General features: G+C 41.9%; 1 protein-coding gene across 4 annotated transcripts in view; it reads left to right on the forward strand.

Annotated features, from left to right (window-relative positions):
• Positions 1–13,715, forward strand: part of LOC136987073 (neogenin-like) — a 100,610-nt gene that overhangs the window by 14,434 nt on the left and 72,461 nt on the right. For 3 of the 4 annotated variants that reach the window (XM_067284718.1, XM_067284720.1, XM_067284721.1), the window contains exon 1: positions 3,752–3,967. The exons of the other annotated variant lie outside the window; for it this stretch is intronic. In XM_067284718.1, coding sequence (XP_067140819.1) covers positions 3,892–3,967 — 76 coding nt within the window. In that variant the 5' untranslated portion in view covers positions 3,752–3,891. Of the gene's footprint in view, positions 1–3,751; positions 3,968–13,715 lie in introns of those variants that run through there. 4 annotated transcript variants of the gene reach the window in all.

Below are 13,715 nucleotides of genomic sequence, written 5' to 3' on the forward strand. Positions count from 1 at the left end.
AATAAATGTAAATCTTTGTCAAAACCGGATAATAAAAGTTTATAATCGATAGAGGGGGTAGACATTTTTATAAAGAAGTTTCATTTCCGCTCGATACGACTTGATCCATGTAGCGAGGTGGCCTACGAGGTGTGGCAAATGCCACAAAATGTCGTAAAACCACAGAATTGAAAATCGATACGGCAGTTGCTGTTTTCTAGATTGTATTTCTAACAAACTAGTTAAAGAACCTTCTCTCTTATTTTATTGCCTTCCCTCCGACTTCCACATCTCCGGATAACTAACGACTTCGATTAACGTTCGAAAACATTTTATATCCAATTTCCAAGGAGGAAAACGATAGGAATTCTTTCTAAATTCGGTAGCGCGTACATCGTTAAGCCGATTTATGCGCCGCAAACACTACTCTACGCGCTGTAAACCCTTCCGTTTCGCAACTCCAACCCGAATAAATTTACCTTTCATCGAACGAATTGGGCGGCGCTAACCTCTCCCCACCTACGCGCCTTAAGTAGCGTGGATAATAGGTAGGCAACCGGCGCGTAATTTTTTTATTTACGTTACTATTTACTAACCGTTTTAAAGGCTTTACCGAATTTAAAGCCGTAAATTTGCAAAATGGAAGAAAAGTACTGACGAGGAAGGTAAATACACGCGTATAAATAATAATAATAGTAACCCGGCTGGATTCTGCGCTCCTTACATTTTAAATAAGGGAATAAGTCGATTTACAAGTTTTTCCGGGCCACCTCCTTTAATTAAAATCCGGTGGTGGCCGTAATAATCCTCTACGACTATTGTGACGTAAGTCGAGATAATATAAGCAATACTTTCGACACGAAAATCACCTAGCGGAGGAACCGAAAAAGTAAATTTACGGAATTTTAAATATTTAAAGGGAGGAAATAAATAAATAAAAAGGGGGAATAGGTAGAGAGGCGCATTAAAATATACGGGGGGAGAGAGAGTAGCCAGACACGAAAGCATTAGAGTAATAGGTAGTAACGAGAGGAAAATCGTCATTATAGAAGAGAGTGCAAATAAAAATCTATCTTGTGACGTAACATAAGACGAGACGGCTTCGGTTCTAACGGAAATATTGATCTAGTCGGACGCGGCCATTGAATGTTTCAAAAGGCGACGGATATTTTCCGGGGTGGACCAAGCGCCCGCTTTGTATTATTCACAATACCGCTTCAGTTATTTAAAAGCGGACTAAGTTAAGTATTACCGTCGTCTTCTTCCACTCACGTTTCTTACCATTCTTCTCACGATCGCCCCCTGCTACACACTTCCCCCCATTCCATTCCTATAAAGTACGCCCTCCGATTTCTTAATCCGGCAACGGAATAAAAACTTTATAATTATCCCGCTCGTCCTCCGCGTAGCCCATATATTCGTGCGTTCGGGGTTTAAGCGCGTTTGGGCTGGTTATATGTCGTGGGGGGACGGTTGTGGTAATTATATTTTTTCGGCTAAAAGTCGAAAATCTTGCCGACAGATGGCGGCACGTCAAACGAATTTAAAATTCGGGGAAGAATTAAGTATAAGAATCCGCGCCATCATGATTTATCGAAGTAGAGAGAGGCGCGCGGACGTATTAAGCCGTAACTATAAAGACCCGACCTCGATATACGGCCGTTAATTAATTAAAGCGTACGTAACGCCGCCGAGTAAGTTAATTATAAACCTGGTTACAAGCCACCCGTTTTGCTTCGATCGGACGGATTAAAACCGAAAACAAGACCCGTTTCCGTGTGACTCGTCCAATTAACCGTGGCCAAATGAAGCACAAAACAAATCCCGCGGTCTATTCGCCTTCAAAGTATTCCGCCCTCCCCCGCTTTCGGTTATTCGCGTAATAAACGGGTAAAAATTAATTGTACGTACGGCGTACACCCGTTAATAAAAATTAGCCGTCGTTATAAATAACACAGAAATTTTCTTTTATTATAAACGGGTTTGTGTAGATACCCTTTTATTAAAAGAATAAGGCATTTCTATTTAATTTATTAAGTATATTATCGATCTTTACGTCCGTAAACAATGCCGTTTGTGATTTAATTAACCTTTCTTTTGCCTGGGGGAAACTTCTTTTTTTCTTTGGGAAAGACAAACAGAATGGAGGAGTTTGGGAAAAACCTCGCTCCAGTATTTATAATCTTTGCACGAGTTACTAATTGCTTTTGTGTAGAAAGTTATCACTACATTTCATCCTTACGCGTAATTTTTAATGTTAATTATTGAAATTCTCGTCGTCCGCGGATTCGAAAACGGTACCTATCGATGCCGGATTATATTTTTTTCCGTGTGTTATCGCCGATAATATCGCCTGAGTTTTCTAGTAACAAAGGAGTAAAGATTTTATCTGTTTCTAGAACTTAATTGCCTTTAATTAATCCCGTTTAGGGTAGAAACGTTACTGGGTGAACGGGAAAGAGCGGCATTCTACGGGCGAAAATAGGCAATTGCCGAAGCCCCAAACCGATCTTTCTTCCCCCCAAATGTACGAAGTCGACACCGTACGCGGGATCCCCCCCAATTCAAATTAGCTTGGGCCCCACTAAGCTATAACCCGCCACCGAGGGAGAAAATTAGCCGACGACTCCTAACGACAAATAGTTAACGCGTAGAAATAGCGAAATGCGGGTTGGAAGTAATTGAAGAGAGACCACCGGGCGGTGGCCGCCCCATCAGTAAAATCGACTTAACGATTCTTGTGGCGTAGCGCGTTCCCAAAGTGTATTACGCGCACCCTCGGTGTTGAACGAAAGATCGTTATTAAGAAAAAATGCCGCTGCCAAGAATTATTTTGTATACTCGAGCTGTGCTGAGTGGCCCACACAAAAAAGACTATTTTGTACGGGGCACTCGGTACTTAGGAAAATTTATGGAGTAGCCACACCGACGGCAAATTTTTGGGAAACGAGGAACCCAAACCGTCCGCGAAAACAGATTTTACGGTTAATCGGATAGGGGACGTCTGGTATCCGAATTTCGTGCGGGTGCCACGGCTACCACTCACGGTTAAAACGTAGATAAACCGAGGTTATCGCGCCGGTCCTTACCGAATTTCAGCAGAGTAATCTTTATACGTAGGAGGAGGGGGCGGAAGGATTAACGGATACGTGTATTGGAAATTATTAAATTTAAAACACGGGAAAGAAAAGATTTGGACCGTCACCAAATTCTATATAAAGCCATTTCCGAGAAATAAATGGAGTTAACTCAACACCCGACGCATCTAAATCCGGGTTATGAATCAATGCTTCAAAATATATACTCTAGTCACAAACACCGACTTCTGGGAGGAGGAACCGGAAACCTCTTCCCCGATTTCTCGTGTGGCCACGTTACGTCGGGGTCTTTCTCACTCGACGAGTGAAAAGTTGCGTTATTTCGAAGACAGAACCCATTATTCCGCTGGTTTACGGACCGATCTTTAGTTTGTGGGGAGGAAAGTTTCCAGAAGGAGGGGTACCGCGCTAACGGACAGGTAAAAATCCCGTTTTCCATTCCGATTTCGGGAATTCTCCGACCGGACGGAGGAAATTAGCGAGAAGCGAGAAAAGAAAGGGAGGCCGAAGTAAGCGTCTGTTTCTCGATCTACCCAACCACGCGCTCCGGAAATTCGCGCACTTTTAAAACGGCCGTCCGGGGTTGGCCCTCCGGCGCTCACGTGACTCGAAGGAGCGACGGGCGCCATTGGTCGGAGGGCGCGACCGACCCGCGACGCCGTCCCCCTGACGGCGGAATGCGAAGTTAGAGTCATGGAGGTCGTCGGCGGCCGAAGGGAAGAGACGGGCGTGTGATGGTGGTCCGAGTCGAATACGTTTTCGTTTATTCGTGCGTATCGGGTCGACGTTCGACGCCCGGATATCACCGGAAGACATGAAGACGTCTTCGACGCGTCTACCGGCCTTCGTTTACTGGATCGCGCTGTGGACCGGCGCCTCGTCTTCCAAAGGTGAGACTCTCGAATATCCGGATAGAAAAAGCTCGGCCTCTTCTTCCCCGCCGACGTCCGGCGTCGGTGCCCTTCCGCCGCCATAAATATTTACGGCACGAGCGGTGGCGGTGCCCTCCGATCGTTCCCCTCCCCGCGCCACGGCACGCTTTCGGTCGTCGACGGTAATTAGCGCCCCGAGCGGGCACGGCGCGCGCTTTCTCCCAAATGTCGGATGGTCGACCCTTCTCTGCCGACGGAAGGCGACGACGCTGCCGAAATCTCCATCCGACGCGCGGCGCCGGAAGGGAAGAAAACGCGAGAGGCGCTCCGCCGCTTCGTTCCAAACAAAGAAATCGGAAGCGGAGACGAGCGCGCGGAGGCGTCTCGAAACCCGTCCGGGGAGGCCGCCGGGAGACGGTGGAGGGGAAGGAAGGTGGAGGCATTCCTCTCCGGTCGGTGGCGGCTGGGGCCCTCCGCCTTCGGCCCCGGGATCCCGACCTCGGCTCCCGTTCCCCTCGGGCCTCATTGGACGGAAGTCCAGACGACGCGCCATCCGCGGGCTTGGATGGAAAGACGCTCTCTGCCTCCGGCCGCGGATTTTTCGCCCCAGCCCCCGCCCGTCTTCCCTAGCCACGCGCCGGCGCCTCCTCCGTCTCTCCGAGCGCCGAGGGCCACCCCGGAAAGGAGCCACTCGGACCTTTCTGGCGAGCGGCGCTCTTTCCCTCCGCCCGCAGGGCCGAGATAGAAGTCGACCTTCGCGGCCCGGGGAGGGGAATTCCCGTTTTCGGACGTTCTACCTTCGACCCGGAGGGAAGTGGAGATTTTCGGGCGGACCGGGCGGCTCTTCCCCATCCGGAGCGCCGCGGGGATCCCGGCAAAATTAATTAGCACGCGCCACCGGGAACGGAGGAGCGTCTAATTAACGGAATCGGACGAAGGAGCGTCTCGCGGCCTCCTTCCCTGTCGCCAGGGAAGGGACCTTCTCGTCCTGCTCCGCGGGAACGTCAGAGAGGTCATTCCGCCCCCCCCTTTCACCCGATTCCGGAGGGAAGAAGAGAGACGAAGATTCTTTCGGAGAGGATGGACGGAGCTTCCCTGGAAGAGTTTTCCCCGACGGACGGAGGGAAGGGACAAAGGAGCACCCGTCCGATTACGGGATGCGGTTCCTGTTTTCGCCGCGAAATTTCACCGGTTAGCTTCTTAGCCCGGAAAATTCGGAGAACCGGAAATTCTGCTTCTTTGGCCCGTCCGACCGGGTGGAAGTGGAGTCTCCCGTCGTCAGGAGGATTCTTCGCCTCTTCTCGTCCCGTCCGAATTCTCGCGGGACCCTCTCCCTCCGCCCAGGGAATTCTTCTTCCTAATTCTCGGAGTGGGCCGAAACGCCAGGCCGACTTGCGAAAAAATTGAAATCCGACGTCTCCACCGACTGACGGACACAGGAATCCATACTCGGCGGTGTCGTTTCCCCCAACCGATCGATTTCCTTCTCCGTTCCCCGTCGACGGTGGGCGACGCCCGTTCCCGACGCGCTTCTTACCTTCCGGTCTAAGTAAATAAAGCGCCGACGCGTCGCGCACCTAGGAAATTCGATTAATCGGAATTCCCGACTAAAGCATAAAGTAACGGGTGAGAATCGAGCGCGGGAATGGAAAACCCGGGCGACTCCCCTCGTCCAACCTTCTCTTCTCCACTTTTCCGGCTCTCGCTTCCGGTCCGTCTCTCATCTAGGATTTAATCGCCTCTTCCGGTCGAAAACTGCCGACGCGGCTCTCCTTTCCTTCGTCCCGTGCCTCTGCCAAAGTTTTCTTCTTCCGGTAGTCGGAGAGAGAAATCCGACCGGAAACGGATATTTCCACTCCATTCGGAAACTCTCGGACCCATCCGATTACAGAATGCTCCCTTAAAAGCTCCCTCTTCCAAAAATTTCATTTTCCCTTCCTTCCTTAAACTTGCGCACCGGAATTTTCTCGGCGCGTTAAGGCTCGTTCTTTCTCCGACGTCACCCTTTCTGGAAATTGCCATTCGGAGGCGGTTCAACCCTCCTTTATCGGCTTAATAAATATTTACGATTCGTAATGCAAGTTAAATTTTAAAAATACGCGTAAAGGTGACCCGCGTGGCGCTTCCGCTTCGATTTCCAACTCCCTGCGCATTCCTCCGCGCGCGTCGGCGTCGCTGGATTTCGCCCGCCGACATAAATAACCGGAGATTTATTCCAATAATAAAATGCCGATCTCTTTTATTTCTCGTTATTTACGAGACACTTTCCGACGGGTCACTTTTTTTTCGACTATCGAAACCGGAAAGACCGCGGTTCGTTCCGTAGGCGAAAGTCTCGGACCTTTCGCACCGTCCTGATTGATTTATTAGTTATTGCAGCGCGACACGCGGGCGATCTGCCGAGGGGGTGCCTCCCGGGAGGACTTTTTCTTCAAATAGGAAACTGGCCCTTATTTAGGTGTTACTAACGTGCAGACAACCCGGAAAACACTGGTCGGGGGTTCGCGCCTGGCAACGTGGAGTTTTTCGGGTTTTCTTCACGTTAGTAACACCTTAATAAGGGCCTATAAAAAGTCCTCCCAAAAATGAACCTAAATGCCACTGGTGGGTTAGGACCCTCCCGCCACGCCGGTTTCGGGTCTTTTCCCAATTCTTTAAAAACGGAAACGGTCACTTATTCCCAGAGCCGAGAAGTTGTCTCCCTTCTGGGAATGTCGAGAGTCGAAAAGATTCCGGAGCGAGCGCGTGCCTCGTTTATTTTCGTTTGTTAGTTGTTAAGTAATTACTAATACGGAAATTATTAAAAATAACACAGCTCGAGAGCCTTAGTGGAAGCAAATTACTACGTAACAATTAAATCAAACACTATAATTAACTCTATTCAAAGACGCGGAAGAAAACGGTAATGATGACAAATGTTTAAACTTAATAACTCCGAGCTTTATAAAGAACTTTGGTTACTTTATTTCCGTTATATCCGATTATATCCGAATTTTTTCCAAATCTCGAATACCCCCCCGTTTTGTTTACGATAACAAACTACCCTATAGTATTTTAACGAAGGGGGCGCAACGGGTACGCGCCCCGACACTAGCGTTAAATAAGCGCGTAGTAACTTCCCGGGAAATATTTCTGGCGTCGTTCGAAGGCCGGAAAATCGAGAATTTCCCCGATGGGTCAGTCCACCGGTAAATCGGGAGGTTGACCCTCCCGACGCGTCGCGTCTTCCGCTCCTTCACTTCCGCGCGCGGAGAAAAGTAAAGGGGGAAGAGGATCGTCGCGAACGGATAATCGAATGTCGCTCTTTGTTTTCCGGAATCGCGCGAGTTAAAAATGCGGCGTTGGCGATTACCGGTAGTTGCTAACCGGTCGCTCTTATCGGATTAGCGAGTAAACGGAAGTGGATAGAGAAGCGGTCTGCTTTTTACGCCACCCATAAAATAATTAAATACGTGACGTATTTTTTTATTACTCCTTTCATCGGCCGTCGGGATCGATGGGAAATCTCTTACGTCACACGGGGACCGAAAGTCCTCCGCGACAAATCCGCCGTAGTTTACGCGTCCGGATTATTATTATTATTTTTTTTTTCGAAGGTAAAAATCCGGTGTATTCTGCCTTAAGAGAAAACCTCCCCTTTAAAAGTTGGGCGTTCGATAAGCGGAGCGTCTTTGTCTGATAAGAGGGAGAGGGGTTCGTTTTGGCAGGTTGCCAGGAGAGACAGCACCCGACGTTGCCAGGTGCGACTACTCTCTTTTTATTTGTCTCCCTCCGATAAACTCCCGATTTTTCTCTGCGGTAAACCTCCGCTTCACCTTTTACCTTCGTTTTATCAGGGTTTGAGTGTTCGTCTTCGGAACGGAAGGCCCGAAACTGGCAATAAATCGAGCCGAGCGCTAAACTGAACGAATCTCAAACAATAAGAATCATACTGTGGTACGAGTGCCATAATGTCGTTAGCAATGCGGAATCGTACGTTAGTTTTACACAGGTATCGAAGGATTGTCTAATATTCTATAAGGAAGATCAGTTTGCCAGTATTCATTGGCGCTTTACCGGAGTGGCGGTATATCGAAGTTCGACGAATAATTGGCGTTGAACGTGACTAGCGTGTCGTAACGTGGAGATGCGCGTATCGATGTATTTATCTCTCGTGTCCTACTTGGGTATAAGTTCCGACAATGAGGGACGCTTGGGGGTTTTTAAACACATCGATTCCTTCCCGGAAAAAAGGGCATGCGAAAAATACACCCCGTTGAATATCGGTAGCCTTTTAATCGTTCAAATTTCGATATATTTTCTATTTTCTTAAGCGATAATGGAAAATTATCGGACATTTATGGCAGACGGAATCGCCTATGTACACTTTCTAATCTTAATCGTTTAAGTAACGAACGGGGGGGTTACTCCTCTTGTTAATAAATTATGTTCTCCCGACCGATCCTTTTAGGATCCGTCTTTAATTTTTCCCTTTAAAATTAATTTATATCGAGTTTAAATTGGGCTTGGATGCCGTTCAAGTGTAAAAATTCGTGTTTGAAATTAATTTTTAAGGCTTATTTTGCTACGTTACGTTAATAACGGGACTTAATAAGCCGTGTCCGTTTTAATCGATGGCGGCAAATATAGCCATTTTTATGACTCACCGCTACAGATTTCGATTAAAAATCCCCTGTTTTAATGCCCTGCGGTTGGCGCATGATTGCTTATTACGCCAAAAGCGCGTGGATTTGGAGGTTCGAATCCCCTTAGAGGGGAGAATCCAAGCCATTTTAAAATTCTGTGGGTATAGTTTAACGTAAAAGAAATGGAGGAAGTGGACCAATTACCGTTATAATGCGCCTTTTAGAAAATAAATACTTAATAATTAAAGACGGCGAAATTCGTTTCTCTTGTACTCCGTTACGCGGCGAATAAGTACTGGTTACGCAGTCGATACATTCCCCCCGGAGCAATAAGTCTCGTATATAAAGGTCGAGTCGCTAAAACGTTCTTACTTATCTCTATTTATCGAATTATTTACCAACATTACCGTGACATCTTTTACGTCACAGGCGAACACTACGTTCTTCGATAAACAATCCAAATTTCGGTTAAAAATTAATCCCTTTATAGTAATTAAATACGGACGGGTAAAATTTAAAAAAAGGGCCGAACCCGTTTGCCACTTTAAATGTAATTTTATACGCTTTAAATTATCGAATTAATACGGTAATTGAAACTTTAATTCGATTATACGGCGTATTGCTTCGGCCAATTTAATTAATGTAATGTTTACATCTGAGCACGAGCGATTTATAAACATTTGGACTACGTTGTTGTACATTCCAACGTTTTATAAATAACGTAACTCATTCGTTACGATGCGCAGTTCGTGTTAAGTAACGGTTCCGCTTCTAATTTGTTATGCTAAATAACCCAGTATCCACGTAGAGGAAAGTCTTATCGGCTTTTAATAGTAGTTACGAATGTTCGATTTCGAGTAGCTTCGAACGTTCGAAGCTACTCGATATCGGTTCGAATCTTTTGATAGTGTAGACCAATTCTGACGGATAAAACACGACAGTTTATATTATCGAGCGTTTAAAAAGTTCGGTTTACATGCCCCGTACTTAAAACGAACGGAAAATGGTGGGAAAATGCGAGTAATGCCCGCGAAATTTGTAGTTAGCCAACTATTAGGCTACGGAATTTATTACACAAATAATTATACCAAATTAGACGGGTCGGGATTTAGACTCGTGATCCTAAATTATAATATACGAGGCCCTTTTCCTCGAACGAATAATACATTTTAAAAGAGCGGGCCTTAACTCGTAGCTCGAGGCCCTAGCTTGGTCGGTTTACGAGCAAATCCGGTCCCGTCCGTAGTGCTTTATTCAGTTCTATTCATTGCAGTTATTATAAACGGAGCAAAAAAAGGAAATAAATATCTCGTCACGAGACTGGCGTACTTCATCAATTCGAAGGATTTGAATGGCAACAAAATGACGTCGGAGGTAACCTCCGACGTCATTTTGTTGCCATTCAAATCCTTTGCCATTGAAATTTACTTCTTCTTCACCCGGGGCTAAGCAACGAACTTGTAGAACTGGGCTTCGATAAACTAGTTTGACTGCCTCACCGTTGGCCGTTACGGGAGGAGAATTCGAATGTTTTATGCTAGACGCAAATGAAAAGTAAATAATCTTCCGTTTAGCCATGGCGCCCTGGCGTTTAACAATGGATAACACTTGGTAATTGACCAGTTCCGTATTAAATACCATGGAAGATCGATTTGTGGAAACGTATGCAAAATGGGAGACGAAATGCCATTTTTAAAATTTTAATGAGATTTAAGAATAGAATTCGAATAAATAAATGCGAATTGCAAAATAATTCCTAGTCAATTTGTGAACCAAATGACCTTTACTTGTAGATTATCGATCCTTTTAAAATAATACGACTGGAAAAGTGCAAAGTTTCTAATCTAGAACTTAAATAAAAAAAATAATAATAATAGATGCAACGACGTAAACGAAAAATGTATTGTTTTTTTACGTTCGATAAATCATTAACAGTTCTAAACAGAAAAAAAAAGAAGTTAGCATTATCATCACCATTTTGATATTTTAAATTTAATTTTTTGTCACTTAAATTTAGCAAGATCGCTAGAAATTGTTCGGTCGAGTTAAATAAATAGACTACATTCTCTGTTTTGATTGTTTAACTCGTTGCTTCTATCATCTGAAGTGTTAATTTACATACAGCGTTTAATTGTAATGCATTTAAAATGCTGTACTCGAAAGGGTATAACTTTTAAGTTGTTTCATATTTTATTTTGAACAGAAATTGCTTGGATTTTGACAGTTTTTGAGAAACTGTTTCGACTTAAATGTTGTGAACAGTAATCTCGGATGTAACATCTTTCCTATATCAACACACAAATGCATGAAAATCCAGTTTGGAGAAAGAATTCATTGGACTGTAATGAGAAATAAGTAGCAGACTACTTAATAAGTACAGTACTACCATGTACAGTTTTATATTACTATATAAACAAATTTTAATTATTATGTGCATAATTTCTGGGCTTTCGAGAGCTTGTATTTCCCTTTTTGCTATGTTTTCGAACAAATGAAATATGTAGAATATTTCTTTATTTTTTGTTAGTGAGAACATTAATTTATAGAGGTAGCAATTGCTATGGATTCATAAATTTTATCTGGGCATAAGCTGATGGAGAAATTATTATTTTATAAGGCAGATATAATATTTATTTCAGAAATTTGAAGTATATAAATATCCTTATCTTTCCCATTACAAAATGTTTTCTTTAATTTATTTATTTGTAACTGTATAAATATTAAATACAGAGTCTAAGTCTCGAAACTTAAAAAGAATCAGAAAAGCATCTTGCTGCAACCGATGTTTAAAACTTTGAATAATAATTATTTTATATAAAAATTAGTTTTGTGTCACATTAACAAAAAATGATAATGAAGTAATTATTAAATATTTAATTAAATATTGTAAATCAGGTTAATTAGCCCATTTTTTCAAAAAATTTTTAATTGGTCCCATTATTGATGAGAGATAGAGAGAAATTGCAAAGGTAGTCAGTCTTTAAAGAAAGTTATTAATTCAAAATGTCATATCTTTATATTTGCCTTACCAAATTTCTGCTAGAGTGTTGTGGGTTTATCCGTATCTTCTGGAGCAATTATTTTCCAATGATTTATTTGATTTTTAAAAGAATGCAGTTTGCAGTATTATTTATTTTACAGTTTTCTGTAATTATAGTAAATTTTTGTTATTCGACAATTGGACATTTCAAATTGAGTACGGCCGGACGGTGAGAGACTGGACGCGACGTATCCGAACCGGACCGTTTCAAAAAACTCCCGAGGATCCTACTCCGATTTAAAGCATGTACCATTGGCATGCCTTTTTTCAATCCAAATGGCATTATTTTCCAATGAAACAATTCTCTACGAATGACAAATATATGATAGTGACATTTTAAGATCGAGGAATCTACCAATACCCTAGGTCCATCTTTTAAGTACCGATACCTTCTTTTAAGTGAGGGTACTTAAATAATAATATGAGCTATGGTTAATTCTAGGATTAATTAGTAGGATAATGTAAATATGAATTCAATGTGAAGTAACCAAATCTGTATCAATATGTTGCACAAAAGATATTGTTGTAATTTGCTAGATTTTTCTCATTATTTAAATACTCAGGATTAATGCTATTTATTTGGTGAAGAAATTTTATTTACTACATTCTAAAATCAATTTTTCAGCCATAAAATGAAATATTATCTAATTATTCTCTGTTCCTAGTCTGAATTCTGCTCTGACTGAATTGTAATTTGTTGAATTAATTTATTATTGAGTTTTGTTTTTACTCTATATTCTCTCTTTAGATGACCTAAATTGTTGCAGTGCAGTTATCGTAAATGAGCTTTATCCTCTCGGCCGTGCTTTTTCGTAAAGGCATCATCAACCCAATCCCTTTATCGATGTGACAGTGCTATCTAATAATAAGATAACATTCCATAATACTGATAATCTTTCATACTTGAATTTATTTATCAATAAAATTCTGTTAGTGTCTTCTGTGTGTTTCTTATATATTACCATTTAAATTGTCTTTTTCAATCCTATAGTAAGTTGCTTGGTGCTTGTACTGAATGTTTTAAATGGTCTATGACGATTTCAATATTCTAGAGATTTTACTTCTCTGTTATTAATATATAAAGAGTTCAAGTTTCTGCAAACCAACCACAATTGTCTGCATTCCTATTTGGTTTCTTAAATATTTTAAGATATTCTGTTAAAGTTAGTTTGTATTAGAAAGGCTAAAATTATTGTAATGTTGAATAATCTCTGATTTTATCTTATTTGTTTATTTTTAAATCTTATGGGAGAAAGTTGCTAGTTTGTTATCACAGACTTTAGTAATATTACTTGGTTTGAACTTTTATTGAACAAAGGGACAAAGCATGCTTCTCAAACATTTTTAAGTTTTGCAGAATATATAAATCAAAGACTGCACGGTTTAGCGGGAGTGTACGTTATTTGTTTGCTAGATTACTGGTTTGCATCTCAACGAGTGAGCGTTTTTAAATGTGATCTTTACATAAAATAATTGTAAATTACATGGATTTATACATTAACTATTTATTTTCTATTAAAAATGTGCATTTTCTTTGAAAATTTGTTTTCTCGGAATTGCTGTCTTCCCTTGTTAAATAAAAGATTTACTGTTCTAAAAATTTTTTGAATAATTTATTTAGAACCATTAATTATTTCTATTAGTGTTCAGACATTGCATAAATTTTCATTATTATACCGACGGTTACTTTCTTTTCAGACTGCGGCTTCCCTGTCAAACATTTTTAGAAAGCCTATTTGATTCTTCTTATTAGTTAATCATAATTAAATTGTCTGTACCATAGATGTAGCTGGTAAACTTTCTTTACCTAATTCTAATATACTTAAAATTGTACTTATTCAGTTTTTCTGCAACTTTTTTAATATCTGAAATTTATATATTTTCTCATTTTATATATATTTTTTCAATTTCTGACCAATTCAAGAGTCAAAAAGATCAATTGAAAACTGGAATATTCTGCTAATGACAGTTTTAGCTTTCCTGAGATTCTAAATTCTGGTAGAAGAATTGAAACTATTTATATATCAGATATTTAGAGATCTTATTGATTTATTTTTCTTTCTTTTTATTCTGACTCGGTTCTTCTATTTTATGTTCTGGT

The sequence above is a fragment of the Centruroides vittatus genome, unplaced genomic scaffold (assembly GCF_030686945.1).
Source record: "Centruroides vittatus isolate TY-2023 unplaced genomic scaffold, ASM3068694v2 scaffold_1444, whole genome shotgun sequence".
Lineage (NCBI taxonomy): Eukaryota > Metazoa > Arthropoda > Arachnida > Scorpiones > Buthidae > Centruroides > Centruroides vittatus.